We start from the raw sequence: 16,940 nt of genomic DNA, 5'->3' as shown, positions 1-16,940 counted from the left end.
CCAAACAATATTTACTTGTCCGTTATTTTTTCTAGCAGAATTAATGACAATTCTTCAGGATTAAACAATGGACACCTGCTACGCTTTTCCAGGCAGCTAATTGTGCTAATAATTTTTCAAAACTGTATGCTCTACCTGAAGATGTTTAATATTGTAAATATTCGTATCAACACACCTGCTAACAGAGAAACAGCTACAGTACCACACATCGGCAGCAACCAAATAATTTTTCAAAACTGTATGCTCTACCTGGAGATGTTTAATATTGTAAATATTCATATCAACACACCTGCTAATAAAGAAACGGATAGCTACAGTACCACACGTCTGCAGCAGCCAGCACACAAGTTAAGCAAGAGTGACACCCAGTGGTTAATGACAGCATGTCAGGTGTTGTAACAACAATGTTCAGACACTAGAAATGGAAACCTGAACTCAGTTTTTCCACCTGCTCAATCACTGCATACACGTCTTTGAATATCTTAGTCATTTAAATACAACTCAGTAAGACAGAACCCATACAAATTTTCTACTTCATAGAACGGTTTGGGTTGGAAGGGACCTTAAGATCATCCAGTTCCACCCCCCCTGCCCCAACCCTCCCACCAGCCCAGGTTGCTCAAAGCCCTGTCCAGCCTGGCCTTGAACACTTCCAGGGATGGGGCATCCACAACTTCTCTGGGCAACCTGTTCCAGTGGCTCACCACACTCATAATGAAGAATTTCTTTCTCTTATCTAATCTAAATCTCTCCTCTTTCAGTTTAAAACCATTACTCTTTGTCCTATCACTCCAGTCCCAGAAAAAGAGCCCCTCCCCATCTCTCCTAATCACTGCCCTAAGGATCTCAAACTCCACCATTTCATGGTCACTGCAGCCAAGGCTGCCCTTGAGCTTCACGCTCCCCACCAGCCCCTCCTTGGTGGTGAGAACAAGGTCCAGCATAGCACCTCTCCTCATTGGCTCCTCCATCATTTAGATAAGTAAGTTCTCATCAAGGCACTCCAGGCACCTCCTGGATTGCTCATGTCGTGCTTTGTTGTCCCTCCAACAGATATTAGAAGTTCCCCATGAGGATGAGGGCTTGTGAACATGATGCTCCTGTCTGTCTATAGAGGGCCTCATCTGCTCAGCCTTCCTGGTCAGGTGGCCTTTACCATGATGTCACCTGTCCCTGCCCTCCCTTTAATCCCGACCCGTAAGCTCTGGGTCGGCTCCTCATCCATCCCCAGGTGAAGGTCCATGCACTGAGCTGGCCACTGACAGACAGCAACACACTCCTTGTCTCCCCTCCCTGTTCTTCCTAAAAAGCCCATATCCTTCCATTCCAACACTCCAGTCATAGGAGCCATCCCACCACATCTCCATAATGCCAATAAGATCACAGCTCTGCAGCTGTGTGCATGTCTCTAACACCTCTTGTTTATTGCCCATGCTACATGCCTTTACAAAGAGGCATTTAAGCTGGGCCCTCAATGAAGCTGTCTCACTGGCTGGAATTCCTTTATTCTGCACTCCAGGTGCCCTCTGTGATCCTTCTCCAGGCTCTGGGTATCTATTACTGGCATCAAACTAGTAGGAGTGGGATGAATTGAAGCTCCTCTCCACCAGCAATTTTAGTTTAAAGCCCCTCTTCACCAGCTTGACAAGCCTACGAACAAAAGATGCTCTTCCCCTTCTCTGACAGATGGACCCCATTCCTGGGCATCCTTCTGTAAAACTACTTTAAAGGAGACCCCAGTTTCTTATAACTCTGCAATAGTTTTACTTCACGCTGACCCATCAAGTCAATAAAACACTGGTATAGGATTCAGAAAATATATTTCTTCTCTGTAATTAAAAGAAGCAGTAAGTATCTTCTGATTTCTAGACACTCTGAAGGAATTGAGTTTTTTCCTCAAAATTCAGACAGTCTGAAATTATAAAATTTTACAGAGCGGTTGTTAAACTGAAAAAGTTAAAACTATACTAAATAGACTGTCTTTATCTCAAGTACACGGAACCAGACTCCCAAGTGCAAACACAGGATAAAAACAATGAACTGAAACAACGCACCAATAGTCCTAGGATTCCTGTGGTAGGGATGGACTCAGGTGAGCCACCTACACCATACAATGGCAGGATTAATGCACCTAAGTATTCTCTGGGTTCAAGGAAAAGATAAGTGCTGGCTTCTTAAACACTGAAAGCCCACAGCTTAAAAATTCCCAGACTGCTGATGCTTCTGCAAAGAAAGGTTACACATGAGATCTGGGACGATACATCTAACAGGTCAGTAAAGCAGATCTATTACATTTCGACAAATTTTCCTTCTTCCAATTCAGTAAAAAAGTTTCTTTTATAGAAAAGGAGTCCCCAGACTGAGAAGGAATATAGCAAAATAATTCCTGCTGAGAATGAGTGGGTTTAAAACCAGCAATATATCAGGTTTCAGTGTAATAATACATTCTGAATCCTCCTGAAACAAGCTGGAGCCCACTCTGATAAGATCTTTAAATCCTCTGAGTGTCAGAAGATTAAGCTTGACACCTTTGGGGTTCTGGCATAAGAGGACTCTCAACTAACCTTCTACGTTTAGAATTAGATGTTACAGCACTGATTGACGACTTAGCTACTGAAACTGAAGTCTGGCACAAATCTCTCTTTTGACAGGAATCAAGCTTTATTTGTTGGCATGTCAGCCACAGGGGCCTACACAGTTCCTCTGCAGAGGCAGCTGGCAGATCTTACATAAAATCTAAAACAGTTCTATACATCTTCAGGGCTTATCAGCACAGGGCTAAAGAGTTATCAAATTCTGCACTAGAACAGATTTCTTAGTCCAATCCACCAGCAGTACAGGTGCATGCACCCTCCTCAGGGAAAAAAAAAAAAAAGTGTTATGTTATTCACAGTTTTCCCCTTTTTTGAAAGCCACACATGTATCATATTTCTCTGGCTTGAAGGTCAGCACTAAACACTGTACAGTGCATAATTTAAAAAAAAAATAATCCACAAACGAGAACAATGAATTACAGATACTGAAATAGTATATGGAAATTATTTCATATCACAAAATAAGGTCCACATTTTGTTCAAGTGGTAAGTACTGAAGGACAAAAGGAGCTAGCTGAAACTAAACTGCCCAGAAGCTTGCGCTCTAAAGCTTCAGTGACAAAAGGAAGCACATTGTGCCGTCCCAATAAACAAGGCTTTCCAGGTGTTTCGTTAGGGAATAAGCACTGATCATAACGAACACTTAATTTTTGCAGTATTACTTTACCTGAAAATAAATCAGTCACTCCGGTACCTTAGAGCAAAAAGTATCATCTTACATTTAGAATATTTTGTTGAATTGGCAAATACAACTAATCACTTTGATACCAACTGCTGACAGATCCTAGAGCAAACTCTGTAGCATCGACACCAAGTGCTCTAGGACATTGTTGCTCAGACACTTGTTACCCACCCAGTCCCTTTTTCCTGTACCACAAGCTCGCCTTGAGAGAAATCATTTACTCTGTTATCACAAGAAGCAGGCATTTATTTCATGTTTATCAATCTTTATTAAGATTGGACATGAAATAAGTGCAAAATGTAAAAGTGCAAAGCAATAGCTTACTTGGAGAACGCATCTGTGATGCTACCACTAATAACATCACTTCAAGTGTCATTCCAGCATCATTTTTACTGATACTGCCTGTCACTAAACACCTTTTGTCTCTCAAACAAATAAAATGAAGTGACCAAAATTGCTTCCAAATGAAAAGATTCTTAGTATATTGGAGAGTAAGAATTGTAGTACCAGTACCCAAAGTTAGTAAAGGAAATAAATACATGCATTTACCTCCTGGAACGCCTTCTGCAGTAACAGCAGTAACAGCAACAGACTGTTATGGACACCAGAATGAGTCCAGCTACTACAGCTATGGCAATAATTAAAGCCTCAAAGTTAACTGAAAAACATGAATATATTCAACTTGTTAGACTCCAGCATTAACATTTGTCTTTCTGATAATTCTTCCCTTCCAGTTAAAACTCAGCATATCACATTAGAATTTTGCTACTATGCATAATTTACACTGAACAGACATTAAGTAAAATTGCTCTTTACATACACCAAATTATTAAGTCATCCTGTAATACTTTATATGATACAAATCTACTGGTGTGATTCCACACACAGTTCTGTTGTCCCAACCACAATCTTCACCAATGTACCACATGAACAAAAAAGTCATAGAGATGCAGCATCAATGTACACCTATTACATGCAGCAGTTTCTAGGAAAGAGCAAAATGAAATAAGACAGTGTCAGGGGATTTGAAGGAGCCAATATAAAAGTCTCTATTAAAACTGCCAGTCATCTTCTATGTGGGGTGACACGAAGAGTGATTAAGAAGTAGAAGGCAGGTTAAAATAGCATAAAATGCTATTTTAACAGCATACACTGTAACAAGTGTAGCCAGTCTAAACCAGGACAGGACTGCATTCATAAAAGAAAAAAATCAAAAACCTGATGTCCTGGAAAAGAGCAAGGCCCAAGAAGTCAGCAACAGGGACAATACAAGCAAAGCTACAGGCGCAACTTTGAGGAGTTATTTAATGGACCTAACAAAGGACAAAATGAAATAATACAGGAAAGTTTTAACAGAAACAATAAACACTAAACTTCTCTCCCCAGAAATACCCCGCACTGTCTATTTTAAAGCATGACAGGGGAAGGGGCAGGGAAGCTGCCTCTTCTCCTTTCTCCCACATCAACCCCTCTGAACTCTGCCAGATTGAGCAGCTTCATGCTGCTGCAGCGACACGACAGAGCTACACCTGCACTTTTTCCTGCTTCAGGGGACTAGTGATAAGGCAGTCAAATTCAGCAAGTAAAGTTCAGAGGGTTTATCCTCTCTGATCATGTGCACAAGACAATGGGTCTGTTACCCCTCTCTACAGACCTCACCAAGGCATAACCTTCACAAATCTTGTCAAAGATTAAAACCCAGTAAATATTTTTGCTTATGTGTTGTAATTTACTTGACACAGTTTATAATACGGATTAATACATAGTTTCTATTTACCATACACAAGTTAATTCTGAACATGTACACTGTACCACATTTCTCATTCCGTTACTCCCCTACAAGGTACAAGCAATTAAATATACCTCATCCAGTGAGGTAGAAAACAGAAAATGGTTTTAATCTCCATTTAGTTTTTTTGAAGTATATAATTTAGTTTTTAAAATGTTATTTAATGGAAGCAAAAAATACATTTTGAACCTATTAATAAAGTGTAGAAAAGACTGTCAGTTTTCAGTCCATATTCCTGTCTCCACTATCTATTTCATTTGTTTATTATTCATGAAAAACAATACAATTAGGCTACACTGTATTACGTTGCTTCTATACTGTTCCTTTTTCTTCACAGCTGGTTAATAATCTGTCAATATGTCTTATTCCATAAAAAATTCTAACTGGAAGCCAGTCATTTGTTTTTCACATTGAGAGCTGCAATATTCACCTTCATTTCCAGCAACACTGAGCCAACCCTCACCTCCTGATTTTACTTGCAAAAAGGGAAAACGCCACCATGCTTAGAAGGTAATTAGTTTTCCTGCTGTGTCCGAAGGGGACAGTCTCAATAAGACTATATATCCCCATGGCATGTTGTTGGGTATAATTTGTAAAAAAATCTATTAAGGAAATGCGTATTGGGAGAAAGGGTTTAGTGTTTTTTTGGTTGTGGTTTTTTTTTTTTTTCTTTTTCCACTTTTACATTTTTGCTGAGAGTGTGCTACGTTTTCTGATTAAGCTGCATTCAATCTAGAAACACAAAAAGTGCCCAAGCTAGAAGCCACTTCTGTACCAGAAGTAAACTGTCAAGAACACCCTTAGTATCAGTAGAGAGCAGGAATCAGTGGTTTGCAAAAGGACAGAGCACAAACGCATTTCTGTACAGGGCACTGCTGGGATGGAGTTAACTTTCTTCATAGCAGCTGGCATGGTGCCATATTTCTGATTTCTGGCTAAAACAATGCTGATAACACATCAATGTTTTCGGCTGCTGCTGAACAGGCTTGAAGAGCGTGAAGATTTTCCCTTCTCCCCACACCCTATTCCCACAGTGAGTAGGGCTGGAGGTAGGCAAGAGATCCAAGAAGTCAGGAGGGGACACTGTGGGAACACCTGACCCAAACTGGCCAAAGGGATATTCCATCCCACAGAGTGCCATGATCAGCAACAAAACCTGAAGGAAAAAGAAGTGGAGGGGTATCTGGCTTCCAAGGTGACTATTCTTCGGGAACTGGCTGGGCATCAGTCTGCCTGTGGGAGGCAGTAATTGATTTCCTTTGCTTGTTTGTTTTTTTTTTTTCTCCAGTAATTGATTTCCTTTGCTTTTTTTTTTTTTTTTTTCTCCTCATTTTTCCTTTATCTATTAAACTGTCTTTATTTCAATCCATGAGCTTTCTTGCTTTTGTTCTTCCTATTTTCTTCCCCCATCCCACTGCGGACGGAGAGTAGGAGCAGCTGTGTGGGTCCTTAGCTGTTGCCAGGAGTCAACCCACAACTTCCAGAAAACAGTTTGCCTAACAGATTATAGTAACAGCACTCGTGGGTCCTTAGCTGTTGCCAGGAGTCAACCCACAACTTCCAGAAAACAGTTTGCTTAACAGATCATAGTAACACTCACTATAATCTTGAAAGCCCAATTTCCTTAAAAGTGTGCCTTATCACTGAAATGATATACTTCCTGTAGCTCTAAAAAACAAGGCTAAGCATAAATGCTTTCTCTCATAAAACACAGACCTTCTGCTAAGAACAAAGAATAGATAAAGTTCTCCTGTACTGTCCAAAGCAGTCCCTCAGTCTGCAGGGACTACATGAAGCAGTAGCATTCAGAAACTCACACGCTCCATTTTAATAGCGATCTTCTACCTCTGCAACTCAAATTTTGAGACTACTCCATAATCTCACTGCCCTAAGTGTGTTAACTTTCTTCTAATTTACAGTGAACAGTCACTGATACTTCATCCTCACTTGTTTTTGTCCTTCAGCCACAGTGTTCATGAGCAAACACATAGAAAGCAGCAAGCTTTTGCTTTGCTGGACTGAAGATGTACTCTTATTTCATATGACAAACTTTCCAATGTCTTTATTTGTTCTCTGTTCCAGTCTAGTCTGAATTTAGATCTGTATACACACTACTGCAAAAATAGCTCTGAAGACTTCACGCCAAGGGCAGCATATTTTGTAATACAAAATACACAGTATTTTGTAATACAAAATGCAGAGCAAAAGGAAATCCAAAAACAATGAACTGATGCAGCACTACAATCTACAGCGGCACTCTACCGCTTCTTTTTAACCTTAACTTCAGCACCCAGAGATCACACTTTTTTCAGTTGTTTAAGCAAAAATAGCATTCAAGAATTTTTGGGTGGCTCCATTCCTGTAGTATCGGTTCACTGCTGCGATTGGAATATACTACAAAAATTGTGGAACCAACTATATCACCCAATATTTTTAAAATTTTTTCAAAAGGTAAGAATGGTCACCCTTTGTTAACAGAATGACCTTATTTCTTTGTATCCCAGAATTACGGTTTAAGAAACAGGTGAATACTGACTAACTGCACAGAACACTCAGAACATTCCCACATCACCGGTTCCCAGTCTAGACTTTGGAGTCAACAGAACTGCACAACATAGCAGATGTTTTAAAGCCACTGGATCAGCATAACTGTACTGGTTGTTCACAAAGATCCTTTAAAAATGACCGTTTTGTAAGTCCAGAAGATTAGGGATCATGGTTACGCATCATAACCCCTGCCTCTTCCCCCCACCCCTCCAAATAAATGATCAGGTAACTCCTTCAGTAAGTAGTAGTCTTACTTTAATCTAAGCATACTCATAAATAATTCCCTACAGCAAAAGTAAAATGAATACCTACTCCAGCAAACTCCCCATCGAGCATTGGAGAGGGAACACAATGAAGATGGTGGAAGAATGCTTCTCACAGGGTAATCAATACACGTGTTGTTGGTGTAACACCAAAGGCACTGTGCAAACGAAACAAACAAAAACCAAATTATTGATCTTCAAAAACAGAATACAACTTAGTGCTCCGCTCCACAGAGGAAATTCTTAACTGCATACAGAACTGCACAAATAGGTTGAAAGTGCTTTCTAGTGTGAAACCTGCAGAGTTCTGGTACAATTCCTAAAGAAGCCTAAACTGAACTGTGGATAAGTACATTTTGTACTTACAGGTAATAAAAGTAAAAAATATTTACCTGAAAATATTTGGGAAGATACTGAGGTACTTTGTATACTTGAGGATAAAATAGTTTTGAGTTTAGAATTACTGAAATTAACAAGATATACAGAACTGTTCAGAATTTTAAAACACCAGGTATCTTTGAGAAATACAAGTACACCTATCCTCTTATTTCAGCCCTATTTGACTATCAACAGAAAGAAAAACTACTAAAGGACCTTTACAATTCTACAGGAGGTTTTGCTGTAAGATAATAAAAGATACAGCCTTACCCAATCTGTGTTGCAAAGTACCTTAAATTGTACAAACTTACATATCTGGATATTTTTAAAATTTCTTAGATGGATTATAATTACAATACCAGCACAATTTTTCTGCTTTTTATGTCACCAGTAAGCATCAAGGTTTTCTTCTATAAAAATAGATATTCATTCAAAATTCTTTACCATACAACTCAACCACTGAAGCAGCTTTGGATGACAGCAAAAGAAATCCTTGACAGAACCATTTTTTTAAGATTCATTCTAGAAAAAGCTCATCCAGGAACTATGCTTTATCTAACAGTACTATCTAGAACATCTGTCATACATCCTCAATTGCACAAAGTCTTTATCTTGCTATAAAGGGTTAGAAAACGTTAAACACAAAGGAAGCAGTTTGCAGTAGATTCTGCCCTCTTGAAAAAAGTGAAGAAAGAGACAAGAAAAATATTTTGTATTTGGCAGACCATACAAGTCAAACATACCCATAAAGACACATCAACAAAAATAATTAAGGAGGCAGAACAATCTTTGCAAAAAGCTCTGCTCTCCTAAGTTTTAATTTTAATCAAGGATGTTAGATAAGAATATGCTTATTTTTGCTGGATCAATTACTTAATGAGAATTAATGGTTCAAAAATAATGGCTAATAGGGGACAGACTAAAAGTCATTGTTAAACTTGTTTGAATGTAACACTGAGTAGGAGGCTGGACTAGATGACTAATGAGGTCTCTTCTAGCTTCAATGACTCGATACTGTTGGTGACAACTGGGAGCACAGAAAGGTCAACCTTTTGCTGTGATGGAGACTACTACGTGTAACCATTAAAAATGTGTGTAGCCCAAGAGGCAATACCCGATACAGCTACCGATTGGTGCAGAGCCTGAAGTAAAAGAAAATATTTCAAGTGACTCATTCCCACTGCTAAAAACTGAGATAATTGCCAAAATTAAGTTAGAAAACAGAAAAAAAAACCCTAAACACCTGAGGGTAAAACATTTCCTTAACTGTGATCCTCATCTACATAACCTAAAAACAAAGACCAAAAAAAATTATTTAGAGGTGAATCATATATCCTTTGCAGTCTGCTAGGAACCACGTTCACACCGATTGATATCACTGGCTTTATTTTAGTTGAGTCTCACATGGATAATGAAATGCAACATGATTAATTCACTCATTAATTCCACCGATTGATATCACTGGCTTTATTTTAGTAGAGTCTCACATGGATAATGAAATGCGACATGATTAATTCACTCATTTTAAGGACACATTATCAGTATTACAAGACAAGAGACAGTAGCTATGAGCACAAAATGAATACTTGTTCCTCTATGGTCAGATAGATGCATGCAAGTGACTATTATCCCCACCTTTCCTTCAAAAAAAAATTGGCTATATTTATTGATCATATAATTTCTTATAGGTGTTAGCAACTTGTTTTTGTTTTTTTTTTTAAGGTCTACCTTGCCTAAAATCCATTTTCCACGAGAATTTAGATTCCATACATTTCTTATCAGGACAAAGATGAGCATGACAAAAACAAATAGCTGAGGAGAAAAGTGTGTTGGCAGACTACTCAAAAGTTAAAAATAAGACTGTAAAATTCTCCAGAATGCAGAGTCTCTACAGGTGCACAGATTTTAAAGTGTAGTCCTACCTTTAACTAGTGCTTGCATTAGATATTTTGTCTTACGCATTGTCAAATGGAGTTAGAAACACGAAGAGAAACTTCTCTCAAGATGTTTATTAATAGATATTTATACATTATCTGGTAACAGATAAAAGTTTTAAAATTTTAATACATCTGGTAATCTGCTAGTCATAGCAGTAAATCCTTCTTTGAAGTAAATAAACTGAGTTTCAGGATTCAACAGCTCTAACCACACCCCCATGTGTTATTTTTTAATGTATCATGTCAGGAATAAAGTGAAATGCAACAGCATATCTATAAAATTACCACTCAGAACTCATTGATGAAAACACAAGAACATAGATATTCATCAACCCTAAAGACCAATCCAAAGGACCAAGCCAATTATAATTATGATAAACAAAATTTGAGCATTTTGAATTAAAATTCTAATTATCTGAATTAAATTACTACATTTTAGAATTTGTTTGGAATTGTGTTTATCCATTCACCAAATGTTTAATTTTCATTTTTATCTGCTGCTATCTATATTTCCACCAATATGAAAACCTGGGTTTTTTTCCCTCTACTGAAGAAATTAAACAACATAATTTCAGCAATCCTTTGCTTTTATACTGCTCACAGAAATGCTAATGGCTTTGTTCTTGAACCTTTTTTTTTTTTAACGTATGCACAAATTGTCTGAATCAAGTCTAAACTCCTTTCTTCACAGTTAACACTGATGTTATTGAAGCAGTTGCTCTGCATCATCCATCGTTCTGTCACAGAAACAAGGCTGGACACTGTCACTGGTTTGACAGATTCTGAAGATAACCTATCTGTAATTTTGTTGGTGTTGTCAGCAGACAAACACAGCTAAAGGGTTTATTTCTCTCACAAGGTAAGCTCGGAGCTCTCAGGTTAATAAAAGCTGTGCTCATGTATCTCTGCTAGCAGCACTGATTTGAAGTGACAGTCACAGCAGTGGTAGTGCTGAACATTTAATCTTTAATATCCTGTATTTTCCATATCCTACTTTATACGTCTCAATATGAAGAGTTCTTTACACAATGCCATTCTTATGGCAATAAATACACAGGTCTGACAACACACAATAACCACATCAATACAAGACAATATTTTTTCATTAAAAAGATAAAAAAGGCGTAAGACGAGCACAAAGCATGTAAGTTAGGTATTTCTCAATTTTCCTTGGTGAGAAAGTTTTGCAGTAACTTATGTAACTTAAAGACTCCTGAAATATTTATTTTCAGTGACATCTGAAGTTAGAATTCAAGATAAATTCTCAGTTTAAATATGAGAGCTGCTTCTCCTCTGCAGGGACAGACACCTTCCACATACTTAGAATCATAGAAAGGTTTGGGTTGGAAGGGACCTTAGAGATCATCCAGTTCCAACCCCCTGCCCTGGGCAGGGACACCTCCCACCAGACCAGGTTGCTCCAAGCCCCATCCAGCCTGGTCCTGAACCCCTCCAGGGATGGGGCAGCCACAACTTCCCTGGGCAACCTGGGCCAGTGCTTCACCGCCCTCACAGGAAAGAATTTCTTCCTAATATCTAATCTAACTTATCATGACACTTACTGTGGAGCTAAAACAGTTTTGAGCAAAGGACAGCAAAACAAATTCTAGTGTTTTAAATGTCTGCCTTATTGCAGCCTCATTGGAAATCTAAACACTCTGCTACCAGAACAGTGACCAAGCCTGGCAGCCTTAAGCACTTACGGTCTGGTGCAGTCAGTGGAGAGGCCAATATGTGTGAACATCTACAAGCACTGATCCCGCCTGTGTCAAACGCGTTGCTTGGGGCACCTCCAGAGAAAGGCATTTCTAGAGAAAGGCATTTCTAGTTTATCTACATTAATTTACCAGTTCTCCTATTCAGCATACAGAAATGCAACGCATTTTAGCCACATAAGAGTCTGTTTATCTAGGCCTTTTGTAAGATGGAAATTTAGCTAAGTGCTGCTTGGGACATGAGGACGAGTCTAAATCAGCAGCAACGTCAAGGTGTCCAGTTGCACCGTGCAAGTGCTGAGCAGGCACTGAAACTGCAGCCTGGGGGTCTGCACCCTCTGTCGTCTCCAGACAAAGCAGAGAAACACCCCGAGTTGCTAAATCATGGAGCAACCCTGCTAGTGAAAGCACACTAGCATCAGTGTGACAGAGGGGAAGCAGCACATCAGTTGATCTTTAAGTAATAACAGAAATTAGAACTGGCTGACCTTGACTTCCTCTTTTTATTAAGTGTAGTTTTACTAGATTCACCATTAAAAACAAAACCCCCACCAGACAAAGCCTAACAACTTAATTTCATATTAAGTGGAAAAATCACTGAATTCTCAACAATCAAAAAGGATGTTAAAAATCTTACCGCAACATTCTTTAGACATTCTTCACAGGAGCGCTGGGAAAACTCTGAACATGCTGGAAAAAAAAAAAAACCAAAACACACTCAGATGATACATTTATTTTTACTCAGTAATGTCAAGCATTTAACGTATTTAGCTTTTTCTTTTTTCTACTTCTAGATACCAACAACAACCTTGACTGAAGTAATGAAAACTCAGTAATTCCATTCCAGGAGAAGCGTAGCAAAGAGAGATATGAAGCATTTAAGTGTGACCTCTGACGTAGTTGGCAAACAATTCAAGCTTACCTTTAACTTCCATCTGCTTTCTGTAGGGACAGCACAAGAGATAAGAGCCAAGAGCCTCCCTGTATCTCTGCTGCCGTTCTAAGACTTTTGTGCTTCAATTTAGACAATGTTCCAAGTTTTGCAGCTTTAGCAGCCTAGCTAAAGCTGACCCCTGCCTAGGGTTGGTCCCCTTTCCATAGATACTAACCTTCTTCTGGAGGAACAAAGTTTTTAAAAGATAAAGTCTCCAAATAACATGATTTTAAATAACATTAAAAAATGTTTCCAAACACAGGACACAAACTTATTTTGTAAGAGGTCAACAAGAACTCAAACGTAAGTTTGAAACCCCAAGCTATGCAGAAGGACTTGATTTGTATTTTCTTTGGATCTTAAAAAACATCTTTTAGCCAAAAAAAAAGTAAATATTTACTGGTGTTCACATCCCCAGAGGATTTCAGCCAAAGGCTATGATTTTCATTTAGAAGTACCGAATGCTTATCATCTTAAGACCCATGTCTCTTATCCACAAGGTAGACACAATCTGGTGGCCACAGGACCACGTAACATGTCATAGGCTTGACCCAGATGAAATACTTGGCAGATGACGGCAAGTTTGCTCTCCTGGTCTGAACCTGAATTTTCCTTCCAATAATTGTAGTTCCTATGATAATTTTTAATATTATTTAATGACATTAACTGCTTGTTATTTCAACTTATAACTTAACTATGAGGGGAAAATATCTTCAAATCAGGAATCCAATTTTACTTTGAATGAATAACTGTATTAGTCACAAGCAGTTTTCAATTTGAGTTAAGTTATTGGCATGTTGAGACAACTACATATTTTAATATTTTCTTTTCATAATTCAATATTCTACTCTTCTGGTACTAATTCTTAACATTAAATGTATTCTATGTACCAGTATATTTAGCTTTAACTAATATATCCATATAGAAAAAACACTTCCTAGTTCATCTGCTACCAATTAACTGAGAAAGAGCCTGGCCCATATACCAATTAATGGGGAAAAAAAAAAAGCAGATTCAGAAACAGTTCTCAGTTTAAACTCAGAAATTTTAAAATGGCTTTATTCTACATGGAGTACCATCATGCTTATTACAAAAATACTTCATTATATTTTCAATTTAAAATGCAAAACACCTACACAAACCAGCTGTTTGAACATGAATTAGCGAGGTACCGTCAGAAGCATGCAAGTACCCCACAGACCTCTAAAAACACAGTTTAGGTCACATTTTCAGTAACTGAACCATCTACAACAAACTGAAGAAATGTTACTTATCAAAGAAGGTAATCTCACAAGCTTTTCATGCTGTTTATCTTCTTTAACTGCCTTCCCACTGACGTACTATGGCAGATAACCTACATTGGCATACAACCAACAGACAGGGACTTAAATAATAAAAAAATTAGACTTCTGTTATTTATTTTTAGAATAAAGAACAGCATATTAGTCTTCATGAAAATACTTCACAACATCACCACAACATATCTCAAAAATCAAAACATCTTTATGTACTGTTGTTACAAAATTTAACATTACTATGACTTATTGAAAAATTTTTTTTTTCCATTCTGCTATACATATTTCTCTGGGTCACATCACTTATAGACATTTCCCACCAGTTACAGTGTTCTGCACGAGAGCAGAGGATAGAACAAATCACGTCTCAAACTGAAAAAGAAGAAAAACCCAGACCATCCCTCCCATCCACCATGCTAAAGCATTATGTGTACCAGCACACTGAATAAAAAAATTCAAAATTATTTTTATTGAAACAGATATTAAGTTTACAGTCTCCCTCTAGTAGACTAGGGACTACTGTATTATCTTTATTGGGGAAAAAAAATAAATGTAAGCCATAGCACCACTGCCAACAACAGTTCACATCGTATTTTAAACGGCATTTATCAAACGTAATCATTCCTTCTATAACATCACATAAACACTTAACATCAGCATTAATTACCTAATATGTTATAAAATGAGAAATCACTTCTGGATACCAAGCCTGGTTTACTAGGCAGTAGAAGCATGACTTTGATAAGTGGTGCAATTTTTATCAAAATAGTTTAGCGTAGCACCTTGTACAGACTTGTAGCTGCATGAAGATTATACTCTCACAAAATAAGAAAAAGCCGTTACTGTTCATGCATGCTTTCTGTCTTTTTTTTTCTTTTTTCTTTTTTTTTAACAACTAGAATGCTGCCCACGCATACAGGAATTGTACTAAGTTAACTATACACCAATTACCTGAATATCTCACCTTCTCTCATGGACCAGGGTAAAATATACAAATACAGAACAAAGGCTGTTCCTCCACAAAATATAGGTAAAATAGAATAGCACTAACAATAAAACTCCCCTTTACAATATGTATTTCTGCATGAAAGTAACATATGTAGAGATTTTTCTTACTTAATTTTCTTTTAGGAAGACAGGGCTCTATCCCAGCATACGCAGAAGGACTGATGACTGCCACACAACCTTAAGATCAGCGAGAAATTGAGGGAACTCTTACTCCACTAAAAAAACCCAGAACAGGTCAACTCCTCAGACAGCCAGAAACCTTCCAAAACCTACACTAAGCTTACTCATACCTAGTTTATTTTGATTTGTTCTCCGCCCCCACTCAGGGCAACATTGTTCTTCACTTTAAACAGCTGTTCCCTCCTACTGCTATGAGTGCTTTCTCAAAGTACTCTTATTCCTCCTCAGCCTCCCTCCTGTTCCAGCAACTAAAGCCACACATTTCTTGTTATTTCCTGAAATAGGGAACAATATAGCCTTGTAGCCCTGTTTTGTGCCAATCCAGCCCCATCGAACGCAGGTGCTGAACTTGTACAATATTTAGCAGGATAGCATACAAGGTCCCACAATCCTGCAAAACTCCCATAAAACTGCCATCCCTCTCCAAGAGGATTGCTTCAGTAACTGAAATGTATCTGACAGTCAACAAGTCTACCTTCCTACTTTTTTTCCTGTTTCAATTTAAGATTAAAATAATACTCATCATGGCATAACAATCCATCTTTTATTTTTCACTTTAACCTTATTTCTAGTATTTATTCCTTAAAGGTCATCTGCATCTTTCTGTATAGTAGCATGATCCTTCTCCATATCAACAATCAACTTAGCATGATGAGCAAGCTCCTAAACTCACGTAAGAATAACAATATGTGAAAACCTCTCCTAGGGAACCCATAAGCAACTTCAGTACCGATTCAACCCAATTTTTGGCTCCAACCAAACTTTTAGCTCTTTGGTTTCAATTACGTTCCTCTCTGGGTTCAATTACATTTACTGATTAACTTGCAGGTCTTAGGTCTACCTCTCTTTCCTCTCTCACAGGTGAGGAACACAGACACCTCTCTTCCTCTTCTACTTCAAGCTAGTTGTGTCACAGAGGTGGTTATTTCCATTTTGAGTATAAACCCTGCTGTAAAACAAATGAAACAAACTGGACTCTAAACACACATGTCAAGGTCCACTTGAGGAACCCTAACTTCATACAAACCAACCTGATAAACACCTTTCTGGTTCAAATCTGTTAATGGCAATCAAATTTGAGGACAAGTTTCACCAACTGCCTTTGAAAAGCAACTCTGAGATAAATTATTGCAACAGAGCAGAGAGGACAGCCAGCGTGTCTGCCAGTCTCCCCCCAGGCCCCACTTCTCATCGTCAGTCAGGGCACAGAAAACCCAACCGATTGCTGTCTCCTTGCAGCGAAAGGCCCGACACCCCGGGCCCCCCGGCGACACGAACCGGCGACACGGCCGCTTCCTCTGGGGGAGGCCAGGGGCCAGCAGCCACCCCACGGGGCCAGCAGCCCCCCCCGGGGCCGCCCTCCGCCACACGGACCCGGCGCTCCCCCAACTCTCCAGAAGGCGCCCGCCGGCCCCGGGGCGAGCGGGACCCTTTGCCGGCCCGGCCCGCCCCTCCGGCAACACCGGGTAAAGGCCCCGCCGTCCGCACCCAGGGGCGGAAGGGGCCCCCGGCTCCCCGCGCCGCTCCTTACCCGGTGCCGGCGGAGCCGTGGGGGCGAGCTGCGCCAGCCCCATGCCGGCGCGGCTCCACAGCAGCGCCCAGCCCTGCAGCCACAGGG

General features: G+C 39.2%; 1 protein-coding gene across 2 annotated transcripts in view; it reads right to left on the bottom strand.

The window, feature by feature from the left end:
• The window catches only part of LOC106886603 (pituitary tumor-transforming gene 1 protein-interacting protein-like), a 31,255-nt gene extending 14,321 nt beyond the window's left edge, over positions 1–16,934 (bottom strand). For both annotated transcript variants that reach the window (XM_014939684.1, XM_014939685.1), the window contains exons 1-4: positions 16,854–16,934; positions 12,543–12,595; positions 7,925–8,033; positions 3,826–3,934 (exon numbers count right to left, since the gene is read on the bottom strand). In XM_014939684.1, the coding sequence (XP_014795170.1) occupies positions 3,826–3,934; positions 7,925–8,033; positions 12,543–12,595; positions 16,854–16,896 (314 nt within the window). In that variant the 5' untranslated portion in view covers positions 16,897–16,934. The remainder of the gene's footprint in view (positions 1–3,825; positions 3,935–7,924; positions 8,034–12,542; positions 12,596–16,853) is intronic.
• Positions 16,935–16,940: the final 6 nt, after the last annotated feature.

Source organism: Calidris pugnax, unplaced genomic scaffold (genome assembly GCF_001431845.1).
Source record: "Calidris pugnax isolate Ruff unplaced genomic scaffold, ASM143184v1 scaffold101, whole genome shotgun sequence".
NCBI classification, from domain to species: domain Eukaryota; kingdom Metazoa; phylum Chordata; class Aves; order Charadriiformes; family Scolopacidae; genus Calidris; species Calidris pugnax.
The sequence above is the reverse complement of the archived record's forward strand: the minus strand, read 5'-3'. Positions and strand labels throughout refer to the sequence as shown.